Below are 15,324 nucleotides of genomic sequence, written 5' to 3'. Positions count from 1 at the left end.
GGACACCCCTGTCTCGTGTCTCGGTGCAACCGAAAGTACTCGGACCTCCTCCTATTTGTGGCCACACTCGCCATCGGGACCTCTTACAACAGCCTAACCCACCTGACAAACCCCTCCCCAAACCCGAACCTCTTCAGCACCTCCTACAGGTACCCCCACTCTACCCTATCGAAGGCTTTCTCAGCGTCCATCGCCACCACTATCTCCGCCTCCCCCTCCCTCGCCGGCATCATGATAACGTTCAAAAGCCTCCGCACATTCGCGTTCAACTGTCTCCCCTTCACAAACCCCATCTGGTCTTCATGGATGATCTGTGGCATACAATCCTCAATCCTCGTGGCTAAGACCTTCACCAGCACCTTGGCATCTACATTTAGCAAGGAAATCGGTCGGTAAGACCCACATTGCAGGGGATCCTTGTCCCGCTTCAGGATCAAGGAGATCAGTGCCCGGGACATCATCGGGGGTAAAGCCCACCCCTCCCTTGCCTCATTAAAGGTCCTAACTAACAGCAGGCCCAACAGGTCCATATATATTTTTTATAGAACTTGACCGGGAAACCGTCCGGCCCCGGTGCCTTCCCCGCCTGCATGCTTCCTATCCCTTTGATCAGCTCCTCCAGCCCAATCAGGGCCACCTGTCCCGCCACCAGTCCCTCTTCCACCTTTGGAAACCTCAATTGGTCCAGGAAACGGCCCATCCCTCCATCCTCCCGTGGGGGCTCGGATCGGTACAATTCCTCGTAGAAGTCCCTGAAGACCCCATTGATGCCAACCCCACTCCGCACCACGCTCCCTCCCCTGTCGTTAACTCCCTCGATCTCCCTAGCTGCGTCCCGCTTCCGAAGCTGATGTGCCAGCATCCGGCTTGCCTTTTCCCCATACTCGTAGACCGCCCCCTGGGCCTTCCTCCCCTCACCACCGCCTTCAGTCTCCCATACCACCCCCACTCAGACCTCCCCGTTGTCGTTGGTCTCCAAGTACCTCTCTATACTTCCTCGGACCCGCTCGCTCACCTCCTCGTCCGCCAACAGCCTCACCTCCAAGCGCCACAGCGGGCGCTGGTCTCTCTCCTCCCCCATCTCCAAGTCCACCCAATGCGGGGCGTGGTCCGAAATGGCTATTGCCGAATACTCGGTATCCTCTACTCTCGCTATCAGCGCCCTACTCAAAATGAAAAAGTCGATTCGAGAATAAGCCTTATGGACATGTGAGAAGAATGAAAATTCCCTAGCCCCCGGCCTTGCAAATCTCCAAGGGTCCACCCCTCCCATTTGGTCCATAAATCCCCTCAACACTCTAGCCACCGCCGGCTTCCTACCCGTCCTAGACCTGGAGCGATCCAGTGCCGGATCCAACACCGTGTTAAAGCCTCCCCCCATTATCAGGCCCCCCACTTCCAAGTCTAGGATCCGACCCAACATACGCCGCATAAAACCCGCATCGTCCCAGTTCGGAGCATACACATTGACCAGTACCACCCTCTCTCCCTGCAACTTACCACTTACCATTATGTACCTACCGCCATTATCTGCCACAATGCTCGACGCCTCGAATGACACCTTCTTTCCCACCAAGATGGCCACCCCTCGATTTTTGGCATCTAGCCCCGAATGAAACACCTGACCTACCCACGCTTTCCTCAGTCTTACCTGGTCTGCCACCTTCAGGTTTGTCTCCTGGAGCATAACCACATCCGCCTTGAGCCCCTTCAGGTGCGCGAACACGCGGGCCCGCTTAACCGGCCCATTCAGTCCCCTTACATTCCAGGTTATCAGCCGGATCAGGGGGCTACCCGCCCCCCCTTCCCCGCCGACTAGCCATGACCCCTCCTCGGCCAACCACGCGCCCGCACCCCACACCCGGCCCGTTCCCCACAGCGGCATACTCCCGTCTCGACCCCCCCAACTCGCTCCAGCTCCTCCTTGACCTTAGCAGCAGCAACTCGATTCCCCCCCCCCCCCACCCCCACCCACCCCAACCCCCCCCCCCCCCCCCGGCTAGGACCCATCCTAACTGGTTTACTCCCCCCATTGCGCTTCCGCAAGTCAGCTGACTCCTGCTGACCCCGGCCACTCCCGCCTCCCCTTCGACTCCTCCCATTGTGTGGCACTCCCTCCTCTCCTGCTCCCCATCCACAGGCTCTCCCCCTCCCCCCTCCGTTCTAAGCGCGGGAAACAATCCTCGCTTCCCCGCCCTGGCCCCGTCCCCCCCAGTTTTCGGCGCGGGAAAAAAGCCCGCGCTCTCCACCTACCAGGCCCCGCCACCAACCAAAACAGTGCCCAACCCGCCCCATTCACCCTCCCCAACCCGAAAGAGAAAAACACAGAGAAAAAGAAACCCAAAACAATGCAAAGACCCCCCCACCGAACCAAAAATAGGCATAACATATCCACCGCAGTCCCCAATCGCCCATCCCAACCCTCAGTCTGTGTCCAGCTTCTCGGTCTGAACAAAGGCCCACGCCTCCTCCGGAGATTCAAAATAATGGTGCCGGTCCTTGTAGGTAACCCACAGTCGCGCCGGCTGCAACATGCCAAACTTCACCCCCTTCCTGTGCAGCACCGCCTTTGCTCGATTATACCCGGCCCTCCTCTTCGCCATCTCCACACTACAGTCCTGGTATCCGAACCGCCGCGTTCTCCCACCTGCTGCTCCTCTCCTTCTTGGCCCACCTGAGCACACACTCCCGATTGACGAACCGATGGAACCGCACCAGCACCGCCCGCGGAAGCTCGTTAGCCTTGGGCCTCCTCACCAACACTCTATGGGCCCCTTTCAGCTCCAGGGGCCCCTGGAAGGACCCCGCTCCCATCAGCGAATTGAACATGGTGACTACATAGGCCCTCACGTCCGGCCCCTCCAGCCCCTCCGCCGGAGGAGGCCCAGAATCTGCAGATTCTTCCGCCTCGACTGATTCGCCATCTCCTCGAACCGCTCCTGCCATTTCTTGTGGAGCGCCTCGTGCGCCTCCACCTTTACCGCCAGGCCTAAGACCTCGTTCTCATTGTCAGAGATCTTGTGTCGAGCCTCTCGGATTGCCACCCCCTGGGCCGTCTGTGTCTCCAGCAGCTTATCAATAGAAGCCTTCATCGACTCTAGCAGGTCCGTTTTAATCTCTCTGAGGCAGCGCTGGATACCCTCCTGTTGCTCCTCCACCCACTGCCTCCACGCTGCCTGGTCTCCGCCTGCTGCCATTTTGTCCTTCTTCCCTCCCTTCTTCCGGTCCACCACCACCTTTTTTGTTGCCCCGCTCCTAGTTAAAGCCATATACTGATGGGGAGCTATTATTAACTCCTTCCCACACCGGGAAACGTCGGAAAAGTGCCCTTGGGGGCCCTGAAAAGAGCCCAAAAGTCCGTTTTTGCGGGAGCCGCGAATGTGCGACTTAGCGCCACATAGTCGCAACCGGAAGTCTCGAGATGGAATCCTTTTGGCAGTGTTCGCTTCACCAATCTGCCCCCAAAAGTCTGTGGAAACTCCTGAAAAAGGTCTGAGAATCCGTTCCAGGCGGGAGCTGCCGAATGCGCGACCAACTCCTCCATGGCCACCACCGGAAGCCTCGACCCCGCTTCTTCAGTGGCCTTGGTAAATATTTTGTTGTTCCCTCTGCTGCTAGAATTCCCCTTTAATAAAGGCCCTCAAGTCAGCTTGCAGCTTTAAGCTTGCCCTTCCCCCGCCTGCCTGCTGGAAGAGGCTCTGTTTATCCTGCAGTTACAGCCAAATCTTTTACTGTTTCTGCCGGGTCTGGTAACCAAGAGACATACCATTCCTGGGGGACACTGTCGGGGGAATGTTGCAGTCTTCTTCCCACACCGGGAAAGGTCAAACAAATGCCGTGGGGGCCCTGTAAAGAGCCCAAAGTCCGTTCCAAGCGGGAGATACCGAACATGCGACCTAGCTCTGCATAGCCGCACCCGGAAGTCCAGAGAGGATACATTGATAGGAAATTTGATAAAGGGTTTCAATATCATGAAGGGTCGAGTAAGAGGAGCTGGAGAGAAAATGTTCCCATTGGTAGAACGGTTGCCAAAAAGAGGACAATGATTTAAGGTGAATGGCAAAAGAACTTAAGGTGACATGAGGAAATGCTTTTTTATGTAGCAAGTTGTTGGAGGTCTTGTATGCACTGCCTGAGAGTGTGTTGGAAGCAAATTCCATTGTGGGTTTCAAAAGGAAATTGGATAATTACCTGAAGAGAAAACAATTACAGCGTTACAGGGAATCCACCCCCATAAAACACTTTTTGACCAAGCTTTGGAATGCTCTTCCAAAACCATGGATAAGGATTTTAGTGACTTTGGGGTGAGGTCAAGGGGGAAGAAACACTTGGCGGAATCTTGAGCCACCCTCGCCGCCCACGGATCAGCGGCGAGGGTGGAAATTCTCACGGGAATCAGGAAATACAATTGTCGCCGGAGAGATCACATTTCCCGATTTTCCCCATCCCTCACCAGTGACGTCACAAGAACCACATTTTCATAAATTTTAATACATTTCCATGTAATTAGCAGCCAACACCCCCTCCACCACCAAATGATGCTCTGTCGCTAAACATTCATACCTCGTCGACGTGATGTCACTTTGGCGAGGTTTACAACAGGTTTGGCCAGACATAGGTCAGTTGAGGGGACCCCACTGGGGCTGCAGCGAAAAGAATAGTCACCAGGGGGAAGTGGGAGCCAGGTTGGCGCTGCCAACCCGTGCCAAGGGAAAGTGCCAGGAGTAGACCCGAGTGGGAGCCCCATTGGCGGAGGAGGGTGGGATGCATATATGTGTGGCGGGTGAGAGTGGACATTGAAGGGCAGGTTGAGGATGATGAATGTCGGCGGTGATGGGGGTGGGGGGGAGCGATTTTGCCAGCGATGAATGTCCAGGGGAGTTCTGCCGGTGCTGAATGTTGGGGGGGGTTTACCAGTGATGAATTTCAAGGGCAATGAATGTCGGAATGGGGGAGAGCCCCTGAGACCTCCCTGATGTGGACCAGGGGTCCTTAGGCTGAAGCATTGATCAGGGTGCCCTTTAAAGAGGCCCCGCCCTGCCAGAGTGACATCCATTCACTTTATTTCGGGAAAGGTTCCGTGAGGGAACTGGACTGTGCAATCGGAGAGTTACACATGAGTTTTCTGTCGGAATCAAATTCTGCCCAATGCTTTGTGGAAATTAATAGACAGCTTTGTTGATGTACTGTTCTTGACAAGGAGGGAAGAATTTTGCAAACTATGTCAAATAAAGAATCCTAAATTACATCAGATGAAGACATAAATGTTTAAATCCAGCCCCATGTCTACCAATTAATATTTAGATACACTGACCTGCTTTGCAAGGCAAATGCCATGGGTAATGAGAGGTATAATTTCTGCAGCACTAGAGAGATAGGTTTCTGTGTTATTCTCAACGGCTGTGAGTTGGACCCGTGAATTCACAATATATTATAGTGGCAAACAAACAAGGCTTCATGCTAAAAACTCACATTATTACCCTGTAGCATCCCTGATGGGTTATTGGAAACATGCATCTGATCCAATCTATTCTTGTGGGGGCATATGGAGAAGTGGTGATAAAGATTCAGTGCCAAGCGCCAACTGGCTCATATGACTAAAGTTTTCAAGATTCAGTAAAGAATTACAGCAACATTATCTGTCTTGGGTTAAGTGAGACAATCCCTTTTTCTTCATTCATCAGCTTCATCCCTTTAAGAATAGGTGCTATTTTTGCACAATTTTTTGCTCAGCCAAATAAAGTTAATCAGTTTTCCACATCAATGTTTTTATTGAGTCACGCTAACAAAATAGTCACAAAACAATATTGCAGATTTTAATTGAAAAATACAGCTTCAAAAATTGATTCTGTTTCAATTTCAAATAAAGGTTAAAATGCAAAAATTGCTGAACTCTTACCGGCAAGATCGTCCTTCTGTTTCATCCTTCTCTCGCAGGCAAGGATGAAGATAACTAATACAAGCACCTCAGCAACAATACAGACAAATGGTATGATAGCAGCGAGTAGGCTGTTAACCTTCAGGTGAATCCGGAGACTACTGAACCCTACTTCATAGACGGCATCACAGTGGTAGTAAGTGGTGTTATCCATTATCAGACTTTTTATTAAAAGTGATGATTTGTTGCCATTACTATGGATGTAAAATTGGTCTCCTGTTTCATTACACAGGGCCTAGATGAATATAAAAAAAGAAAAGAAAACCATTTTAGCACTTACATATTAGGTAGAAATTTAAGTGAAGATGTTCATCCTTGGTACTCTTGGAATACCACAATAGTGCCACAGTCCCAATGCCATAAACACCAATACAATAATTTCCTGTTCATAGAAAGTTGTATGTTCAAACAAATTCAGCATTCACAGCACTGTGGTGGTCTTTTATCAGACTGCACTGAGGAAGATTAGAGTATTGGGGAGAGAGAGGGGCGAATAACATTCTTGTTATGATTGGCAGTTGCTGATCACTTCAATAATGCTATGGACGGTCTGCAGGTACAAATGGCTTTGAAATGGCCAGAAGTTGTCAATCATAATAAGACTGTTTATAAGCATGACAGTTAGGTTCAATGGAGGGCACTTTGGATGCATTCAATTTTGAAGGGAAAGATTTAAAAAAACTTCCGGTTGTTGTGTTAAAACTATTAAGCTGTCAATCAAAGACTAGTTAATGGCACTGCACTGTGAAATTTAATGAATGCTTAGTATTTCCAAGGATTTGGGGGGATTTCAAGCCCTTCAAGTGTTGTAGGTTTTTTAGGAAGGTTCTGACACTTTAAAAAGCAGCAGTTTCAAACATATAGGACTGAGGGAGCAGGTGTGAAGAAAAGGAAAGTGTTCCTTGCTTGATTCTTGACTGAACTGTCTGGGCTGCTCATCAGTTGTCAGGCAGAGTAGTACAGAGTGAGAAGGTAACTTCAGTGTTTAAACAGGTCAGACCAGGATGAAGGTCTTAAACAGAAGGCTTCCTGAGATCACCATGACAAGAGTGATCTTCAGGTTGCCCAGGGCTGGAAGGGGCAGCCTAGGCACAGGGCACCCATCCCAGGGGAGGGTCCCGGTTTCAACCCCTTACCCACAGTTCGAGCCCACTCAACCCTCGGGACTCTTGGGGGACACTCCATCTGCAGCCCGGCATCAACAGAGGGACACATGAGCGATGGACTAACCTCCTTGACTCCCTTCGGGTCCATCACACCAGTACTGAGCTTGGAATACATCAAGGCCCGCCCAATGGAGTTCCCACCGTGGGGGATATTGGGTGATATTCGGATTTCTAGCCCATTAATTGCATTCAAATCAATGCAAATCAGCTTTTTGACCATCAGGGGGCAGGAAGCCTGCTCCAGCTGGCAGGCAGGAGGGGATACTGTAGACAGGTCTGCCGCCCGGCACCACTCCCTCTTTTCGCCCAACTAGGGATGCTCTGCCTGTCCGGGATTCCCAAACTTAGTGGTGGGGAACGGAAAATCCCACCCTGTATCTTTCATTTAGGATAAAATGAAGGGTGTCATGTGACCTATTCTGAAGTCTGCCTGACAGTAAAACTAGGAGATTTAATTGTCAGAGACTACAAAGGCCCAGGTTGTTTTACAGGGGAGAAAGTGCAAAGTGTTTATGCTCAGAGACAATAGCAACAGCCTGTGTGCTAAATATGAACAGACTTGAGTCTTTAAAGTCCCAGAAAAGTGTTGAGAAGGAGAAACAGCTGTGCCTAAGCTGTCCACCCATTTATTTCCAGGATAAAATAAAATTGGGGTCTTAAGGATAGCTATTCAACACCTCTACCTGGATACAAGGCCCATGTGACTCAGGTTGCCAGACTTTATTATCAGGTTACAGGCATTCCTAAGATATCCCAAAGTATCACTGGCAAGTTAGTCCGCTAAGGTCTGGGAGGGAAAGAGCAGCTACAGGCCTATAGACGTTGTGGTTCAATACACTGGAAAGCCAGTAGAAGCTCATGCTTGGATTAAAACGATCAAATTCACGAGGTGTTCAAAAGAAGGTGGAAGATATGCTTAACTTGTGCTAAAGGAAGGATCTCCAGCAATACTCTCACCATGAAGGACAGTTCTAGGGTTAGAGGTTACTAGTCTGGGAAAAGAAAAAATAACAGAAGTAAACCCTCAGGAGCTAAGAATCTTTCTGGACCAGTTTTGGGAGAATTGAATGTCTGCTTAACAGTGTAACGTCTACCTGTGAAATGCGTTTTTTCTGTTGGACTAAAATTTTGAAGTAGGTATTCCATTCTTTGGTTGAACGTATAAATTCCCTGCCAAGTCAGTGATTAGTCAATAGTATTCTTATTCTTTTATTACAGCAAATGTCTTAAAATGTGAAACTTGTTGAGCCATTCTTTTCGCTATGAACTGTGAGTTTCATTTTTTTATAGAAAAGTTATCGGTATCGAAGGAGATCTTTACGATAATTAGGCCATACAGAAGGGCCATGATGTGGAGATGCCGGGCATTGGACTGGGGTGGGCACACTAAGAATTCTTACAACACCAGGTTAAGGTCCAACAGGTTTGTTTCGAATCACTAGCTTTCGGAGCGTAGCTCAGGAGCTGTGCTCCGAAAGCTAGCGATTCGAAATAAACCTGTTGGACTTTAACCTGGTGTTGTAAGACGTTTTACCATACAGAAAAGCAGCAGATCATTTCAGAGTGAGGTAGGGTGGGGGTAGTTCTTGCCCTTTTGTCAGTCACCCCAGACCCAGGTAAGGGTTCCATGTTCCATGCTTAAGACTATGAGTCATGGGCTGAGTGGAATGAATGCATTTTCAGTGGTGATGGCAGAAGAGTTAGAGCCTCAAGAAACAGCAAGGAGAAAACACCTCATGTACTCATTTTTCTCATCCTTTTGCTCAATGAAATGGAAAGTGGGAGGCGGGTTTCCTCCGAACAACTGAGGAGGAAAGCGCAAGACTGTGAGGCATGGCAAAATAAGTGGAGGACTTGCCCCGAAGAAGAAAATTACTACACCATGACAGGAGAAGGCAAACAATAAACTGCAACACCATTTTCACCTTTGTTTGCAAAGGGTATCAAGGGATATAGAGCAAATGTTATCAATAGCTTCAGGGGTCATATATATATATTTATTCAGGCTCGAATATCAACAACTCCTAACTGCTGATTTTAAAATATTTACCTATTTCGTTCTAATGAGGAGATAAAAAATACATTTGTATGGAAGCAATTATAAATACCAAAATGTTGCAGAAGAAGAAATAAATCTTGTTTCCCACAAATGAGAGAGACGACTGAATGACAAAAATTGATTCAAAGGCTCCACTCCTTCAAATCTACTTTTAAAAGAAACTGCTCCCAAAACAATATAAAACCTTATTGAACAGAAATAAGCTGCTCAAAACTTTTTTTTTGTACAACAGAAATATATATTTTAAACTTATTGTATAAAATAAAATAGCTGTGTTTTACTAATGTAATGTGCACATTCCACAAACTGATCATGGAATTTGCCAATACAATCTCAAATCAGGCAGTCTTATTTGATCATTTTGAAATCCAAGGAGTTTTCTCCAGAGTTTTAAATGCATAGGCATATTCTCTGCTGGCTGCCGCTGATAGAAGGTTTCCGCATCCGGCGGAGAATCAAACGTTGGCCTGAAAATGGGATCAGCGGCTGGTCTCCCGTTGGCAGTGGCCACGAGGTACATGCCCTGTGCCAGTGGCATGTACCTCGGATTTTAATATATATGATTAATGGTCTTGAAGTCCGATGCTCCACTCTTCTGCAATATTCCAGCCCTTTCAGCCGAGAGTCATGCGGGTGTGAATTGGTGCAAGTATTTATGAGTGGGACACAGGCACCATGGCCATGGGAGCAGAAGGGAAGAAAACTCCCAATCTTTTGGGTTTGCTGGTGGGTGTATGTCCAGAGAAGTGGGGAATGACTTTGTGCAAGAGTGTAGACTCTGGGTGTCCCCCTCAGGAGCAAGTGCCCAGGCTGAGACCCCCATTGCTGCTATACAATCATTTAAACCCAACACCTAGCTACAGATTACATGCTCCTGTAAGTTGCAGCTGACTGTTGACTGTCTTGCATGTGCTCTGGTCATGTGGGAATCCACCCGCTTCCCTGCTGGAAACGCTCATACCCCAGCAGTATCATCAAAGGGATGGGGATGGGCCATGCTCAAATCGCCAGTCCACCAAATGTTGGCACTCCTTAGTGCACTCCTCAGATGTGAGACCCCACAGCAGTGAAGGGCAGCACAGTAGCACAGTGGGTAGCACTGTTACTTCACAGCGACAGAGTCCGAAGTTTGATTCCCAGCTTGGGTCACTGTCTGTGCAGAGACTGGATGTTCTCCCCATGTCTGATTGGGTTTCCTCCAGGTGCTCCGGTTTCCTCCCATAATTCCCGAAAGACGTGCTTGTTAGGTGAATTGGACATTCTGAATTCTCCCTCTGTGTACCCGAACAGCCACCAGAGTATTGTAACTAGGGGATTTTCACAGTAACTTCATTCCAGTGTTAATGTAAGCCTACTTGTCACAAAAAAGATAATTCTTCTTTAAATTAAGGAAGCAGGGGATTAGCACAGCTCACCCCAAACAAATGACACATGCACCATAGCCGCTGGAACCCTCCCTGACACAGAGCCCTTCTCTGAGTGAATGCCTCACTAGTGAAACTACCAGCTAGCCTATCCCTGAGGATCTCGAGATGCCTCCAAGGTCGGCCTGTCAACGGCGACCCGATCGCATTCATACCGCATTCGGCCAGGAAACCTGACCAGCTCCTGTAACATCCTGTGTGTAAAACCCAGTCTCTAAGTAGCACTGCATTTAAGGTCCCAGCAAACGCACATATTCCTCACTCACGCCCATCTGTTGGACCTGCCCGCACACCAGGCTCTTAACATGGAGACAAATAGCTGCACAATATGACTGCTTCCACTGCACAAATATTTGCCACCCTCCTGGCGAGATAGCAAAAGGCCCACCAGTGAGGAGACCCACAGTAAACCCCAATGTGAGAAACAGGACAGGGGCTACAGGGCTTATTGCTGACACAGGTTGCAGCAGCCACCGCTACCCCTGTTGGCAGGGCTTGGTGGTGAGGATAAAGGCTCCTCGCATTTCAGGCCTGGTGCCAGTCACTGATGGGACAGAGGTGTTGTGCAGACTGCATCATCTCAAAGATGCTTGATGGGGGGGAGGGTGACATGTTGAGGTTGGCACAGCATTACAACTCAGGGTGACCATGTAGCCTAGTGGCATTGGATGATCAAGGGAATCCTCACCTTGCTGACATTCTCTATCACTCCCTCCTCCCCCGCAAAGACAGGCATTTCATTCACTGATTAAGGTTAGGGTGAGGGTTTGGATTAGGGCAACGTGCTGGCCCATTTGCATCACCTGAATTTCTCCTGGCCAGCGCTCCTAGCGGGAGCATGCAGTTCCCGCGATTATACTCCAGCGGCAGCACTTGGACTCCAGAACGGAGAATCCAGCCGATAATCTTCCTAACCCATATATCAGATCATTTGGTCTATTTTGTTTCAATAATAAATCAGTTTAGTTGTTCCTTACCACCTTGCTGCCCTTGACCTCCTTTGACCAAATCCAGTATAGGGGAATATATTGGCCACTTTTGCAGGTCAGATTAACATGATCCCCATCTGAACGAATCTCTTTTTCATTTTTGGTCCAAATAGGAGGAACTGAGGAAAAGCAGACAAAATAGTGTGCAAATTACTTTAGGTCCCGGACTCTAGCAAAGCATACATTTACATGATTATGTAGATATTACATCAATTAAATGCATACCTCTGTAACTGAACATTTGCCTTGAGGTTATACCTTTGTTGCTCATGCACTATTGCCTCAGGATAGCTGACTTAAAAATTACCCATAAAAATAACTTTTTGACTCGAATAATATGAATCCTGCGAATCAGTGATCTGAGATACTAGTCCAAGCATTTTTTTTTCCCCCAGATTTTCTTTGGCACCTACAGAATGAACTCTTGACAGAATACTGTACTCGCTATTTCACAACAAGTCCTGAAGGTGTCACCTTTGAGTTCTGTGTACTTTCTGTTCCATATTTGAACTGAAACAGCAGTGAGTGCGGAGTATGCCAGTTAAAACATTAGGCATATCTGATCTGATTGATTTGTTTAAGCTTACTTTGTTTGTTAAAATAGATATACCTGTATCCAAGGAAATTAATCGTAACAGAGTCTAGTCTCTATTTGTCCAGCTGGGCAGCTTTGCTATTTCAGTTCTCTTCAAAACGCCTAGAAACCTATACCGAATACACCAACTATTCTCCAATATTATGTTCTTTATTCTGTAACAGAAAATCTATTAATGAATGCCTTACAGTATGTAGAAGGATATATTGCTTTATAATGATGAGTAATGTAGGATGTAATGCACGATTCATTATACAATAATGAATAAATATTTTCAACTGAAATACTTTTCACTAATCGGCATAAAAGGGACCTCCTTGAGGAAAGTTTTGGTGGAAACATTGTGCTGCATTTACCTTTTTTTTTACAGAATTTACAGTGTAGAAGGAGGCCATTCAGTCCATCGAGTCTGCACCGACACTTGGAAAGAGCATCCTACTTAAGCCCACATCTCCACCCTATCCCCGTAACCCAGTTATTTTGTTATGCTCTTGTCATAGCATAAGCTGCTTCCTTGATATGCACTCTGACAAAGGAAGGTTCAGACTTCGAGATAGCTTTAACACGTTTATTAAACTATCGACAATTCCCTTACATTGGATTCAACGCTACTGTTAATTCTTCTATAGCTACTCAGACTGACAAATCAGCCTGCTACAATCCATGTGGTGGGAGTGATGTTCAATCAACCCTGTGTCTGTACTCACTGAGAGTCTCCACTGGAAAAAGACTGAGCATGTGTGATGTGTCTTTTTATATGGGTTGGTGTAATGCCCCCCTGTGGTAGTGTCACCTCTGTGTGTATCGTGAATGCCCATTGGTCGTGTCCTATCTTACTGATCTATTGGTTGACTGTCTGTGTGTCATGGCTCTGGTGCTCCCTCTAGTGTCTAGCTAGGTGTAGTGTATGTACATTAACCTTTGTGTACTTACAGTGATGTATGGCACCACATCCCCCTTTTTTCGTGTTACATATTTTCTGTACAGTGTTAAAGAAAATTGAACAAACTACGTAGATGAGTGATATTCTGTACAAGTTAAGATAACCGTGATCATTATTCAATAAGTCCAAATCATATGCATGAGTCCAAAGTTCATTAATTATTATGGTCGAGTGGCTTTCTTGTTTGGTTGGTGAGTTGGTGATGTTGATGGTGGCATTGCATTGTAAACGCCATCAGTGTCCCTGTGCTGAAGGAACCCAGAAGTGGTCAAATCACTTTGTTGTCGGATTTGGACTCTTCTTTTTTTTCTTTTGATGCTTGTGGAGTTAATTCTTGATGGCATCTGTCCTGAAAGCCAGGTTGCCTGTTGGTAGTGCAGCAAACGTGAATTGGTAAGATGCAACATCCTGTCATGGCATGTCATTGTACTGAGCTGAGCAGTAACAGTGTCCCTCATTTGCAGAGTTGTACCATGTCGTACCAGTCGTTGTTCCAGTGGCGTTGTGTTTGTCGTGCTTGTTGTCGACGTTGTTGCCTTTGGTACGATTCATGCTACTGTCTTTGATGTTGTTGTTGTGGTTGGTTTCGTTGCCGTGTTGGTTGCACTCAAGGACCACAGTTACTCGTGTTAGTGTGCTTTGTGGCATCTGCTGTTTCCTTGAGCGTGCCGTCACTGAGTTTGCAGCGCTCCCCGTCAGGAGTCATGTCCGGCTTACTTGAATCAGCTTTGGCTTCTCGATGCTCCCCCTCTGGAGCCTGGGCTGTTTCACCTGAGTCAGTTTTGGCTTCTTGATGCTCCCCGTCTGGAGCCCTTTCTGGTTCACTTGAATCAACTTTGGTTTCTAGATGCTCCACTTCCGGAGTCATTTCAGGTTCACTTGCATCTTCTGAAGTTTCGTGATGCTCCCCGTCCGGAGTCAAAACAGTCAAAAATGCATTTGCTTGTGGAGAGGCTCGAGCGAATGAGGTTTGAAGTAACATGGTGTCACCGGAGTCACCAGTAGTCTCACTGTGCTTGTCGAGTGCCTCTGTACACACTAGCTGAGGTCTGTCATGTTGGACATCTGGGGCGAAATTCTCCCCCAATGGCGCGATGTCCGCCGACTGGCGCCCAAAACGGCGCCAATCAGATGGGCATCGCGCCGCCCCAAAGGTGCGAAATGCTCCGCATCTTTGGGGGGCGAGTCCCAACATTGAGGGGCTAGGCCGACGCCGGAGGGATTTCCGCCCCGCCAGCTGGCGGAAACGGCCTTTGTTGCCCCGCCAGCTGGCGCGGAAATGGCATTCGGGGCGGCGCATGCGCGGGAGTGTCAGCGGCCGCTGACAGTTTCCCACGCATGCGCAGTGGGGAGAGTCTCTACTGCCTCCGCCATGGTGGAGACCGTTGCGGAGGCGGAAGGGAAAGAGTGCCCCCACGGCACAGGCCCGCCCGCGGATCGGTGGGTCCCGATCGCGGGCCAGGCCACCGTGGGGGCACCCCCCGGGGTCAGATCACCCCGCGCCCCCCCCAGGACCCAGAGCCCGCCCGCGCCGCCTTGTCCCGCCGGTAAATACCTACTTTAATTTACGCCGGCGGGACAGGCAATTTCTCGGCGGGACTTCGGCCCATCCGGGCCGGAGAATCCAGCGGGGGGGGGCCCGCCAACCGGCGCGGCCCGATTCCCGCCTCCGCCCAATCTCCGGTACCGGAGACTTCGGCAACCGGCGGTGGCGGGATTCACGGCGGCCAACGGCCATTCTCCGACCCGCTGGGGGGTCGGAGAATGACGCCCCCGGTATGGGACGTGGGATGCCGCCGTCACTTGTCTCACATACAGTAGGTAGAGCCTCAGTGTCTTCTTGTCGTTCCCGTGAGCTGGGTAGACCGTCAGAGTCTTCTTCTGGTGGCTCAAATAATCTGGGTGGACTGTCATAGTCTGCTTGCTGTACACTTGAACGTGGTAGACTGTCAGAGTCTTTGTCTTGTTCACTGGAGCGTGGTAGACTGTCATAGTCTGCTTGCTGTACACTTGAGCATGGTAGACTGTCATAGTCTTTCTGTTGTTCACTTGAGCATGGCAGACTTGCATTGTCTGCTGCTGGTTGCTCAGATGAGGTTGCTAGACCCTCATGGTCTTGTTCATGCAAGGACTGTGCTTTGGAGTCTTACATTGCTTCTATCGTGGAGGCTGTCCACGTGCTTGCTGTGGAGGCTTGTGTCACTCCCTCT

The 15,324-nt window shown here is 48.9% G+C and overlaps 1 protein-coding gene across 2 annotated transcripts in view; it reads right to left on the bottom strand.

The window, feature by feature from the left end:
• Positions 1-15,324, bottom strand: part of LOC140409038 (embigin-like) — a 108,231-nt gene that overhangs the window by 42,968 nt on the left and 49,939 nt on the right. For both annotated transcript variants that reach the window (XM_072497075.1, XM_072497076.1), the window contains exons 5-6: positions 11,565-11,695; positions 5,900-6,173 (exon numbers count right to left, since the gene is read on the bottom strand). In XM_072497075.1, the coding sequence (XP_072353176.1) occupies positions 5,900-6,173; positions 11,565-11,695 (405 nt within the window). The remainder of the gene's footprint in view (positions 1-5,899; positions 6,174-11,564; positions 11,696-15,324) is intronic.

This window comes from Scyliorhinus torazame, chromosome 3, assembly GCF_047496885.1.
Source record: "Scyliorhinus torazame isolate Kashiwa2021f chromosome 3, sScyTor2.1, whole genome shotgun sequence".
Classification (NCBI taxonomy): Eukaryota; Metazoa; Chordata; class Chondrichthyes; order Carcharhiniformes; family Scyliorhinidae; genus Scyliorhinus; species Scyliorhinus torazame.
Note: the sequence above shows the minus strand (reverse complement) of the source record. Positions and strands in the feature narration are given on the sequence as shown.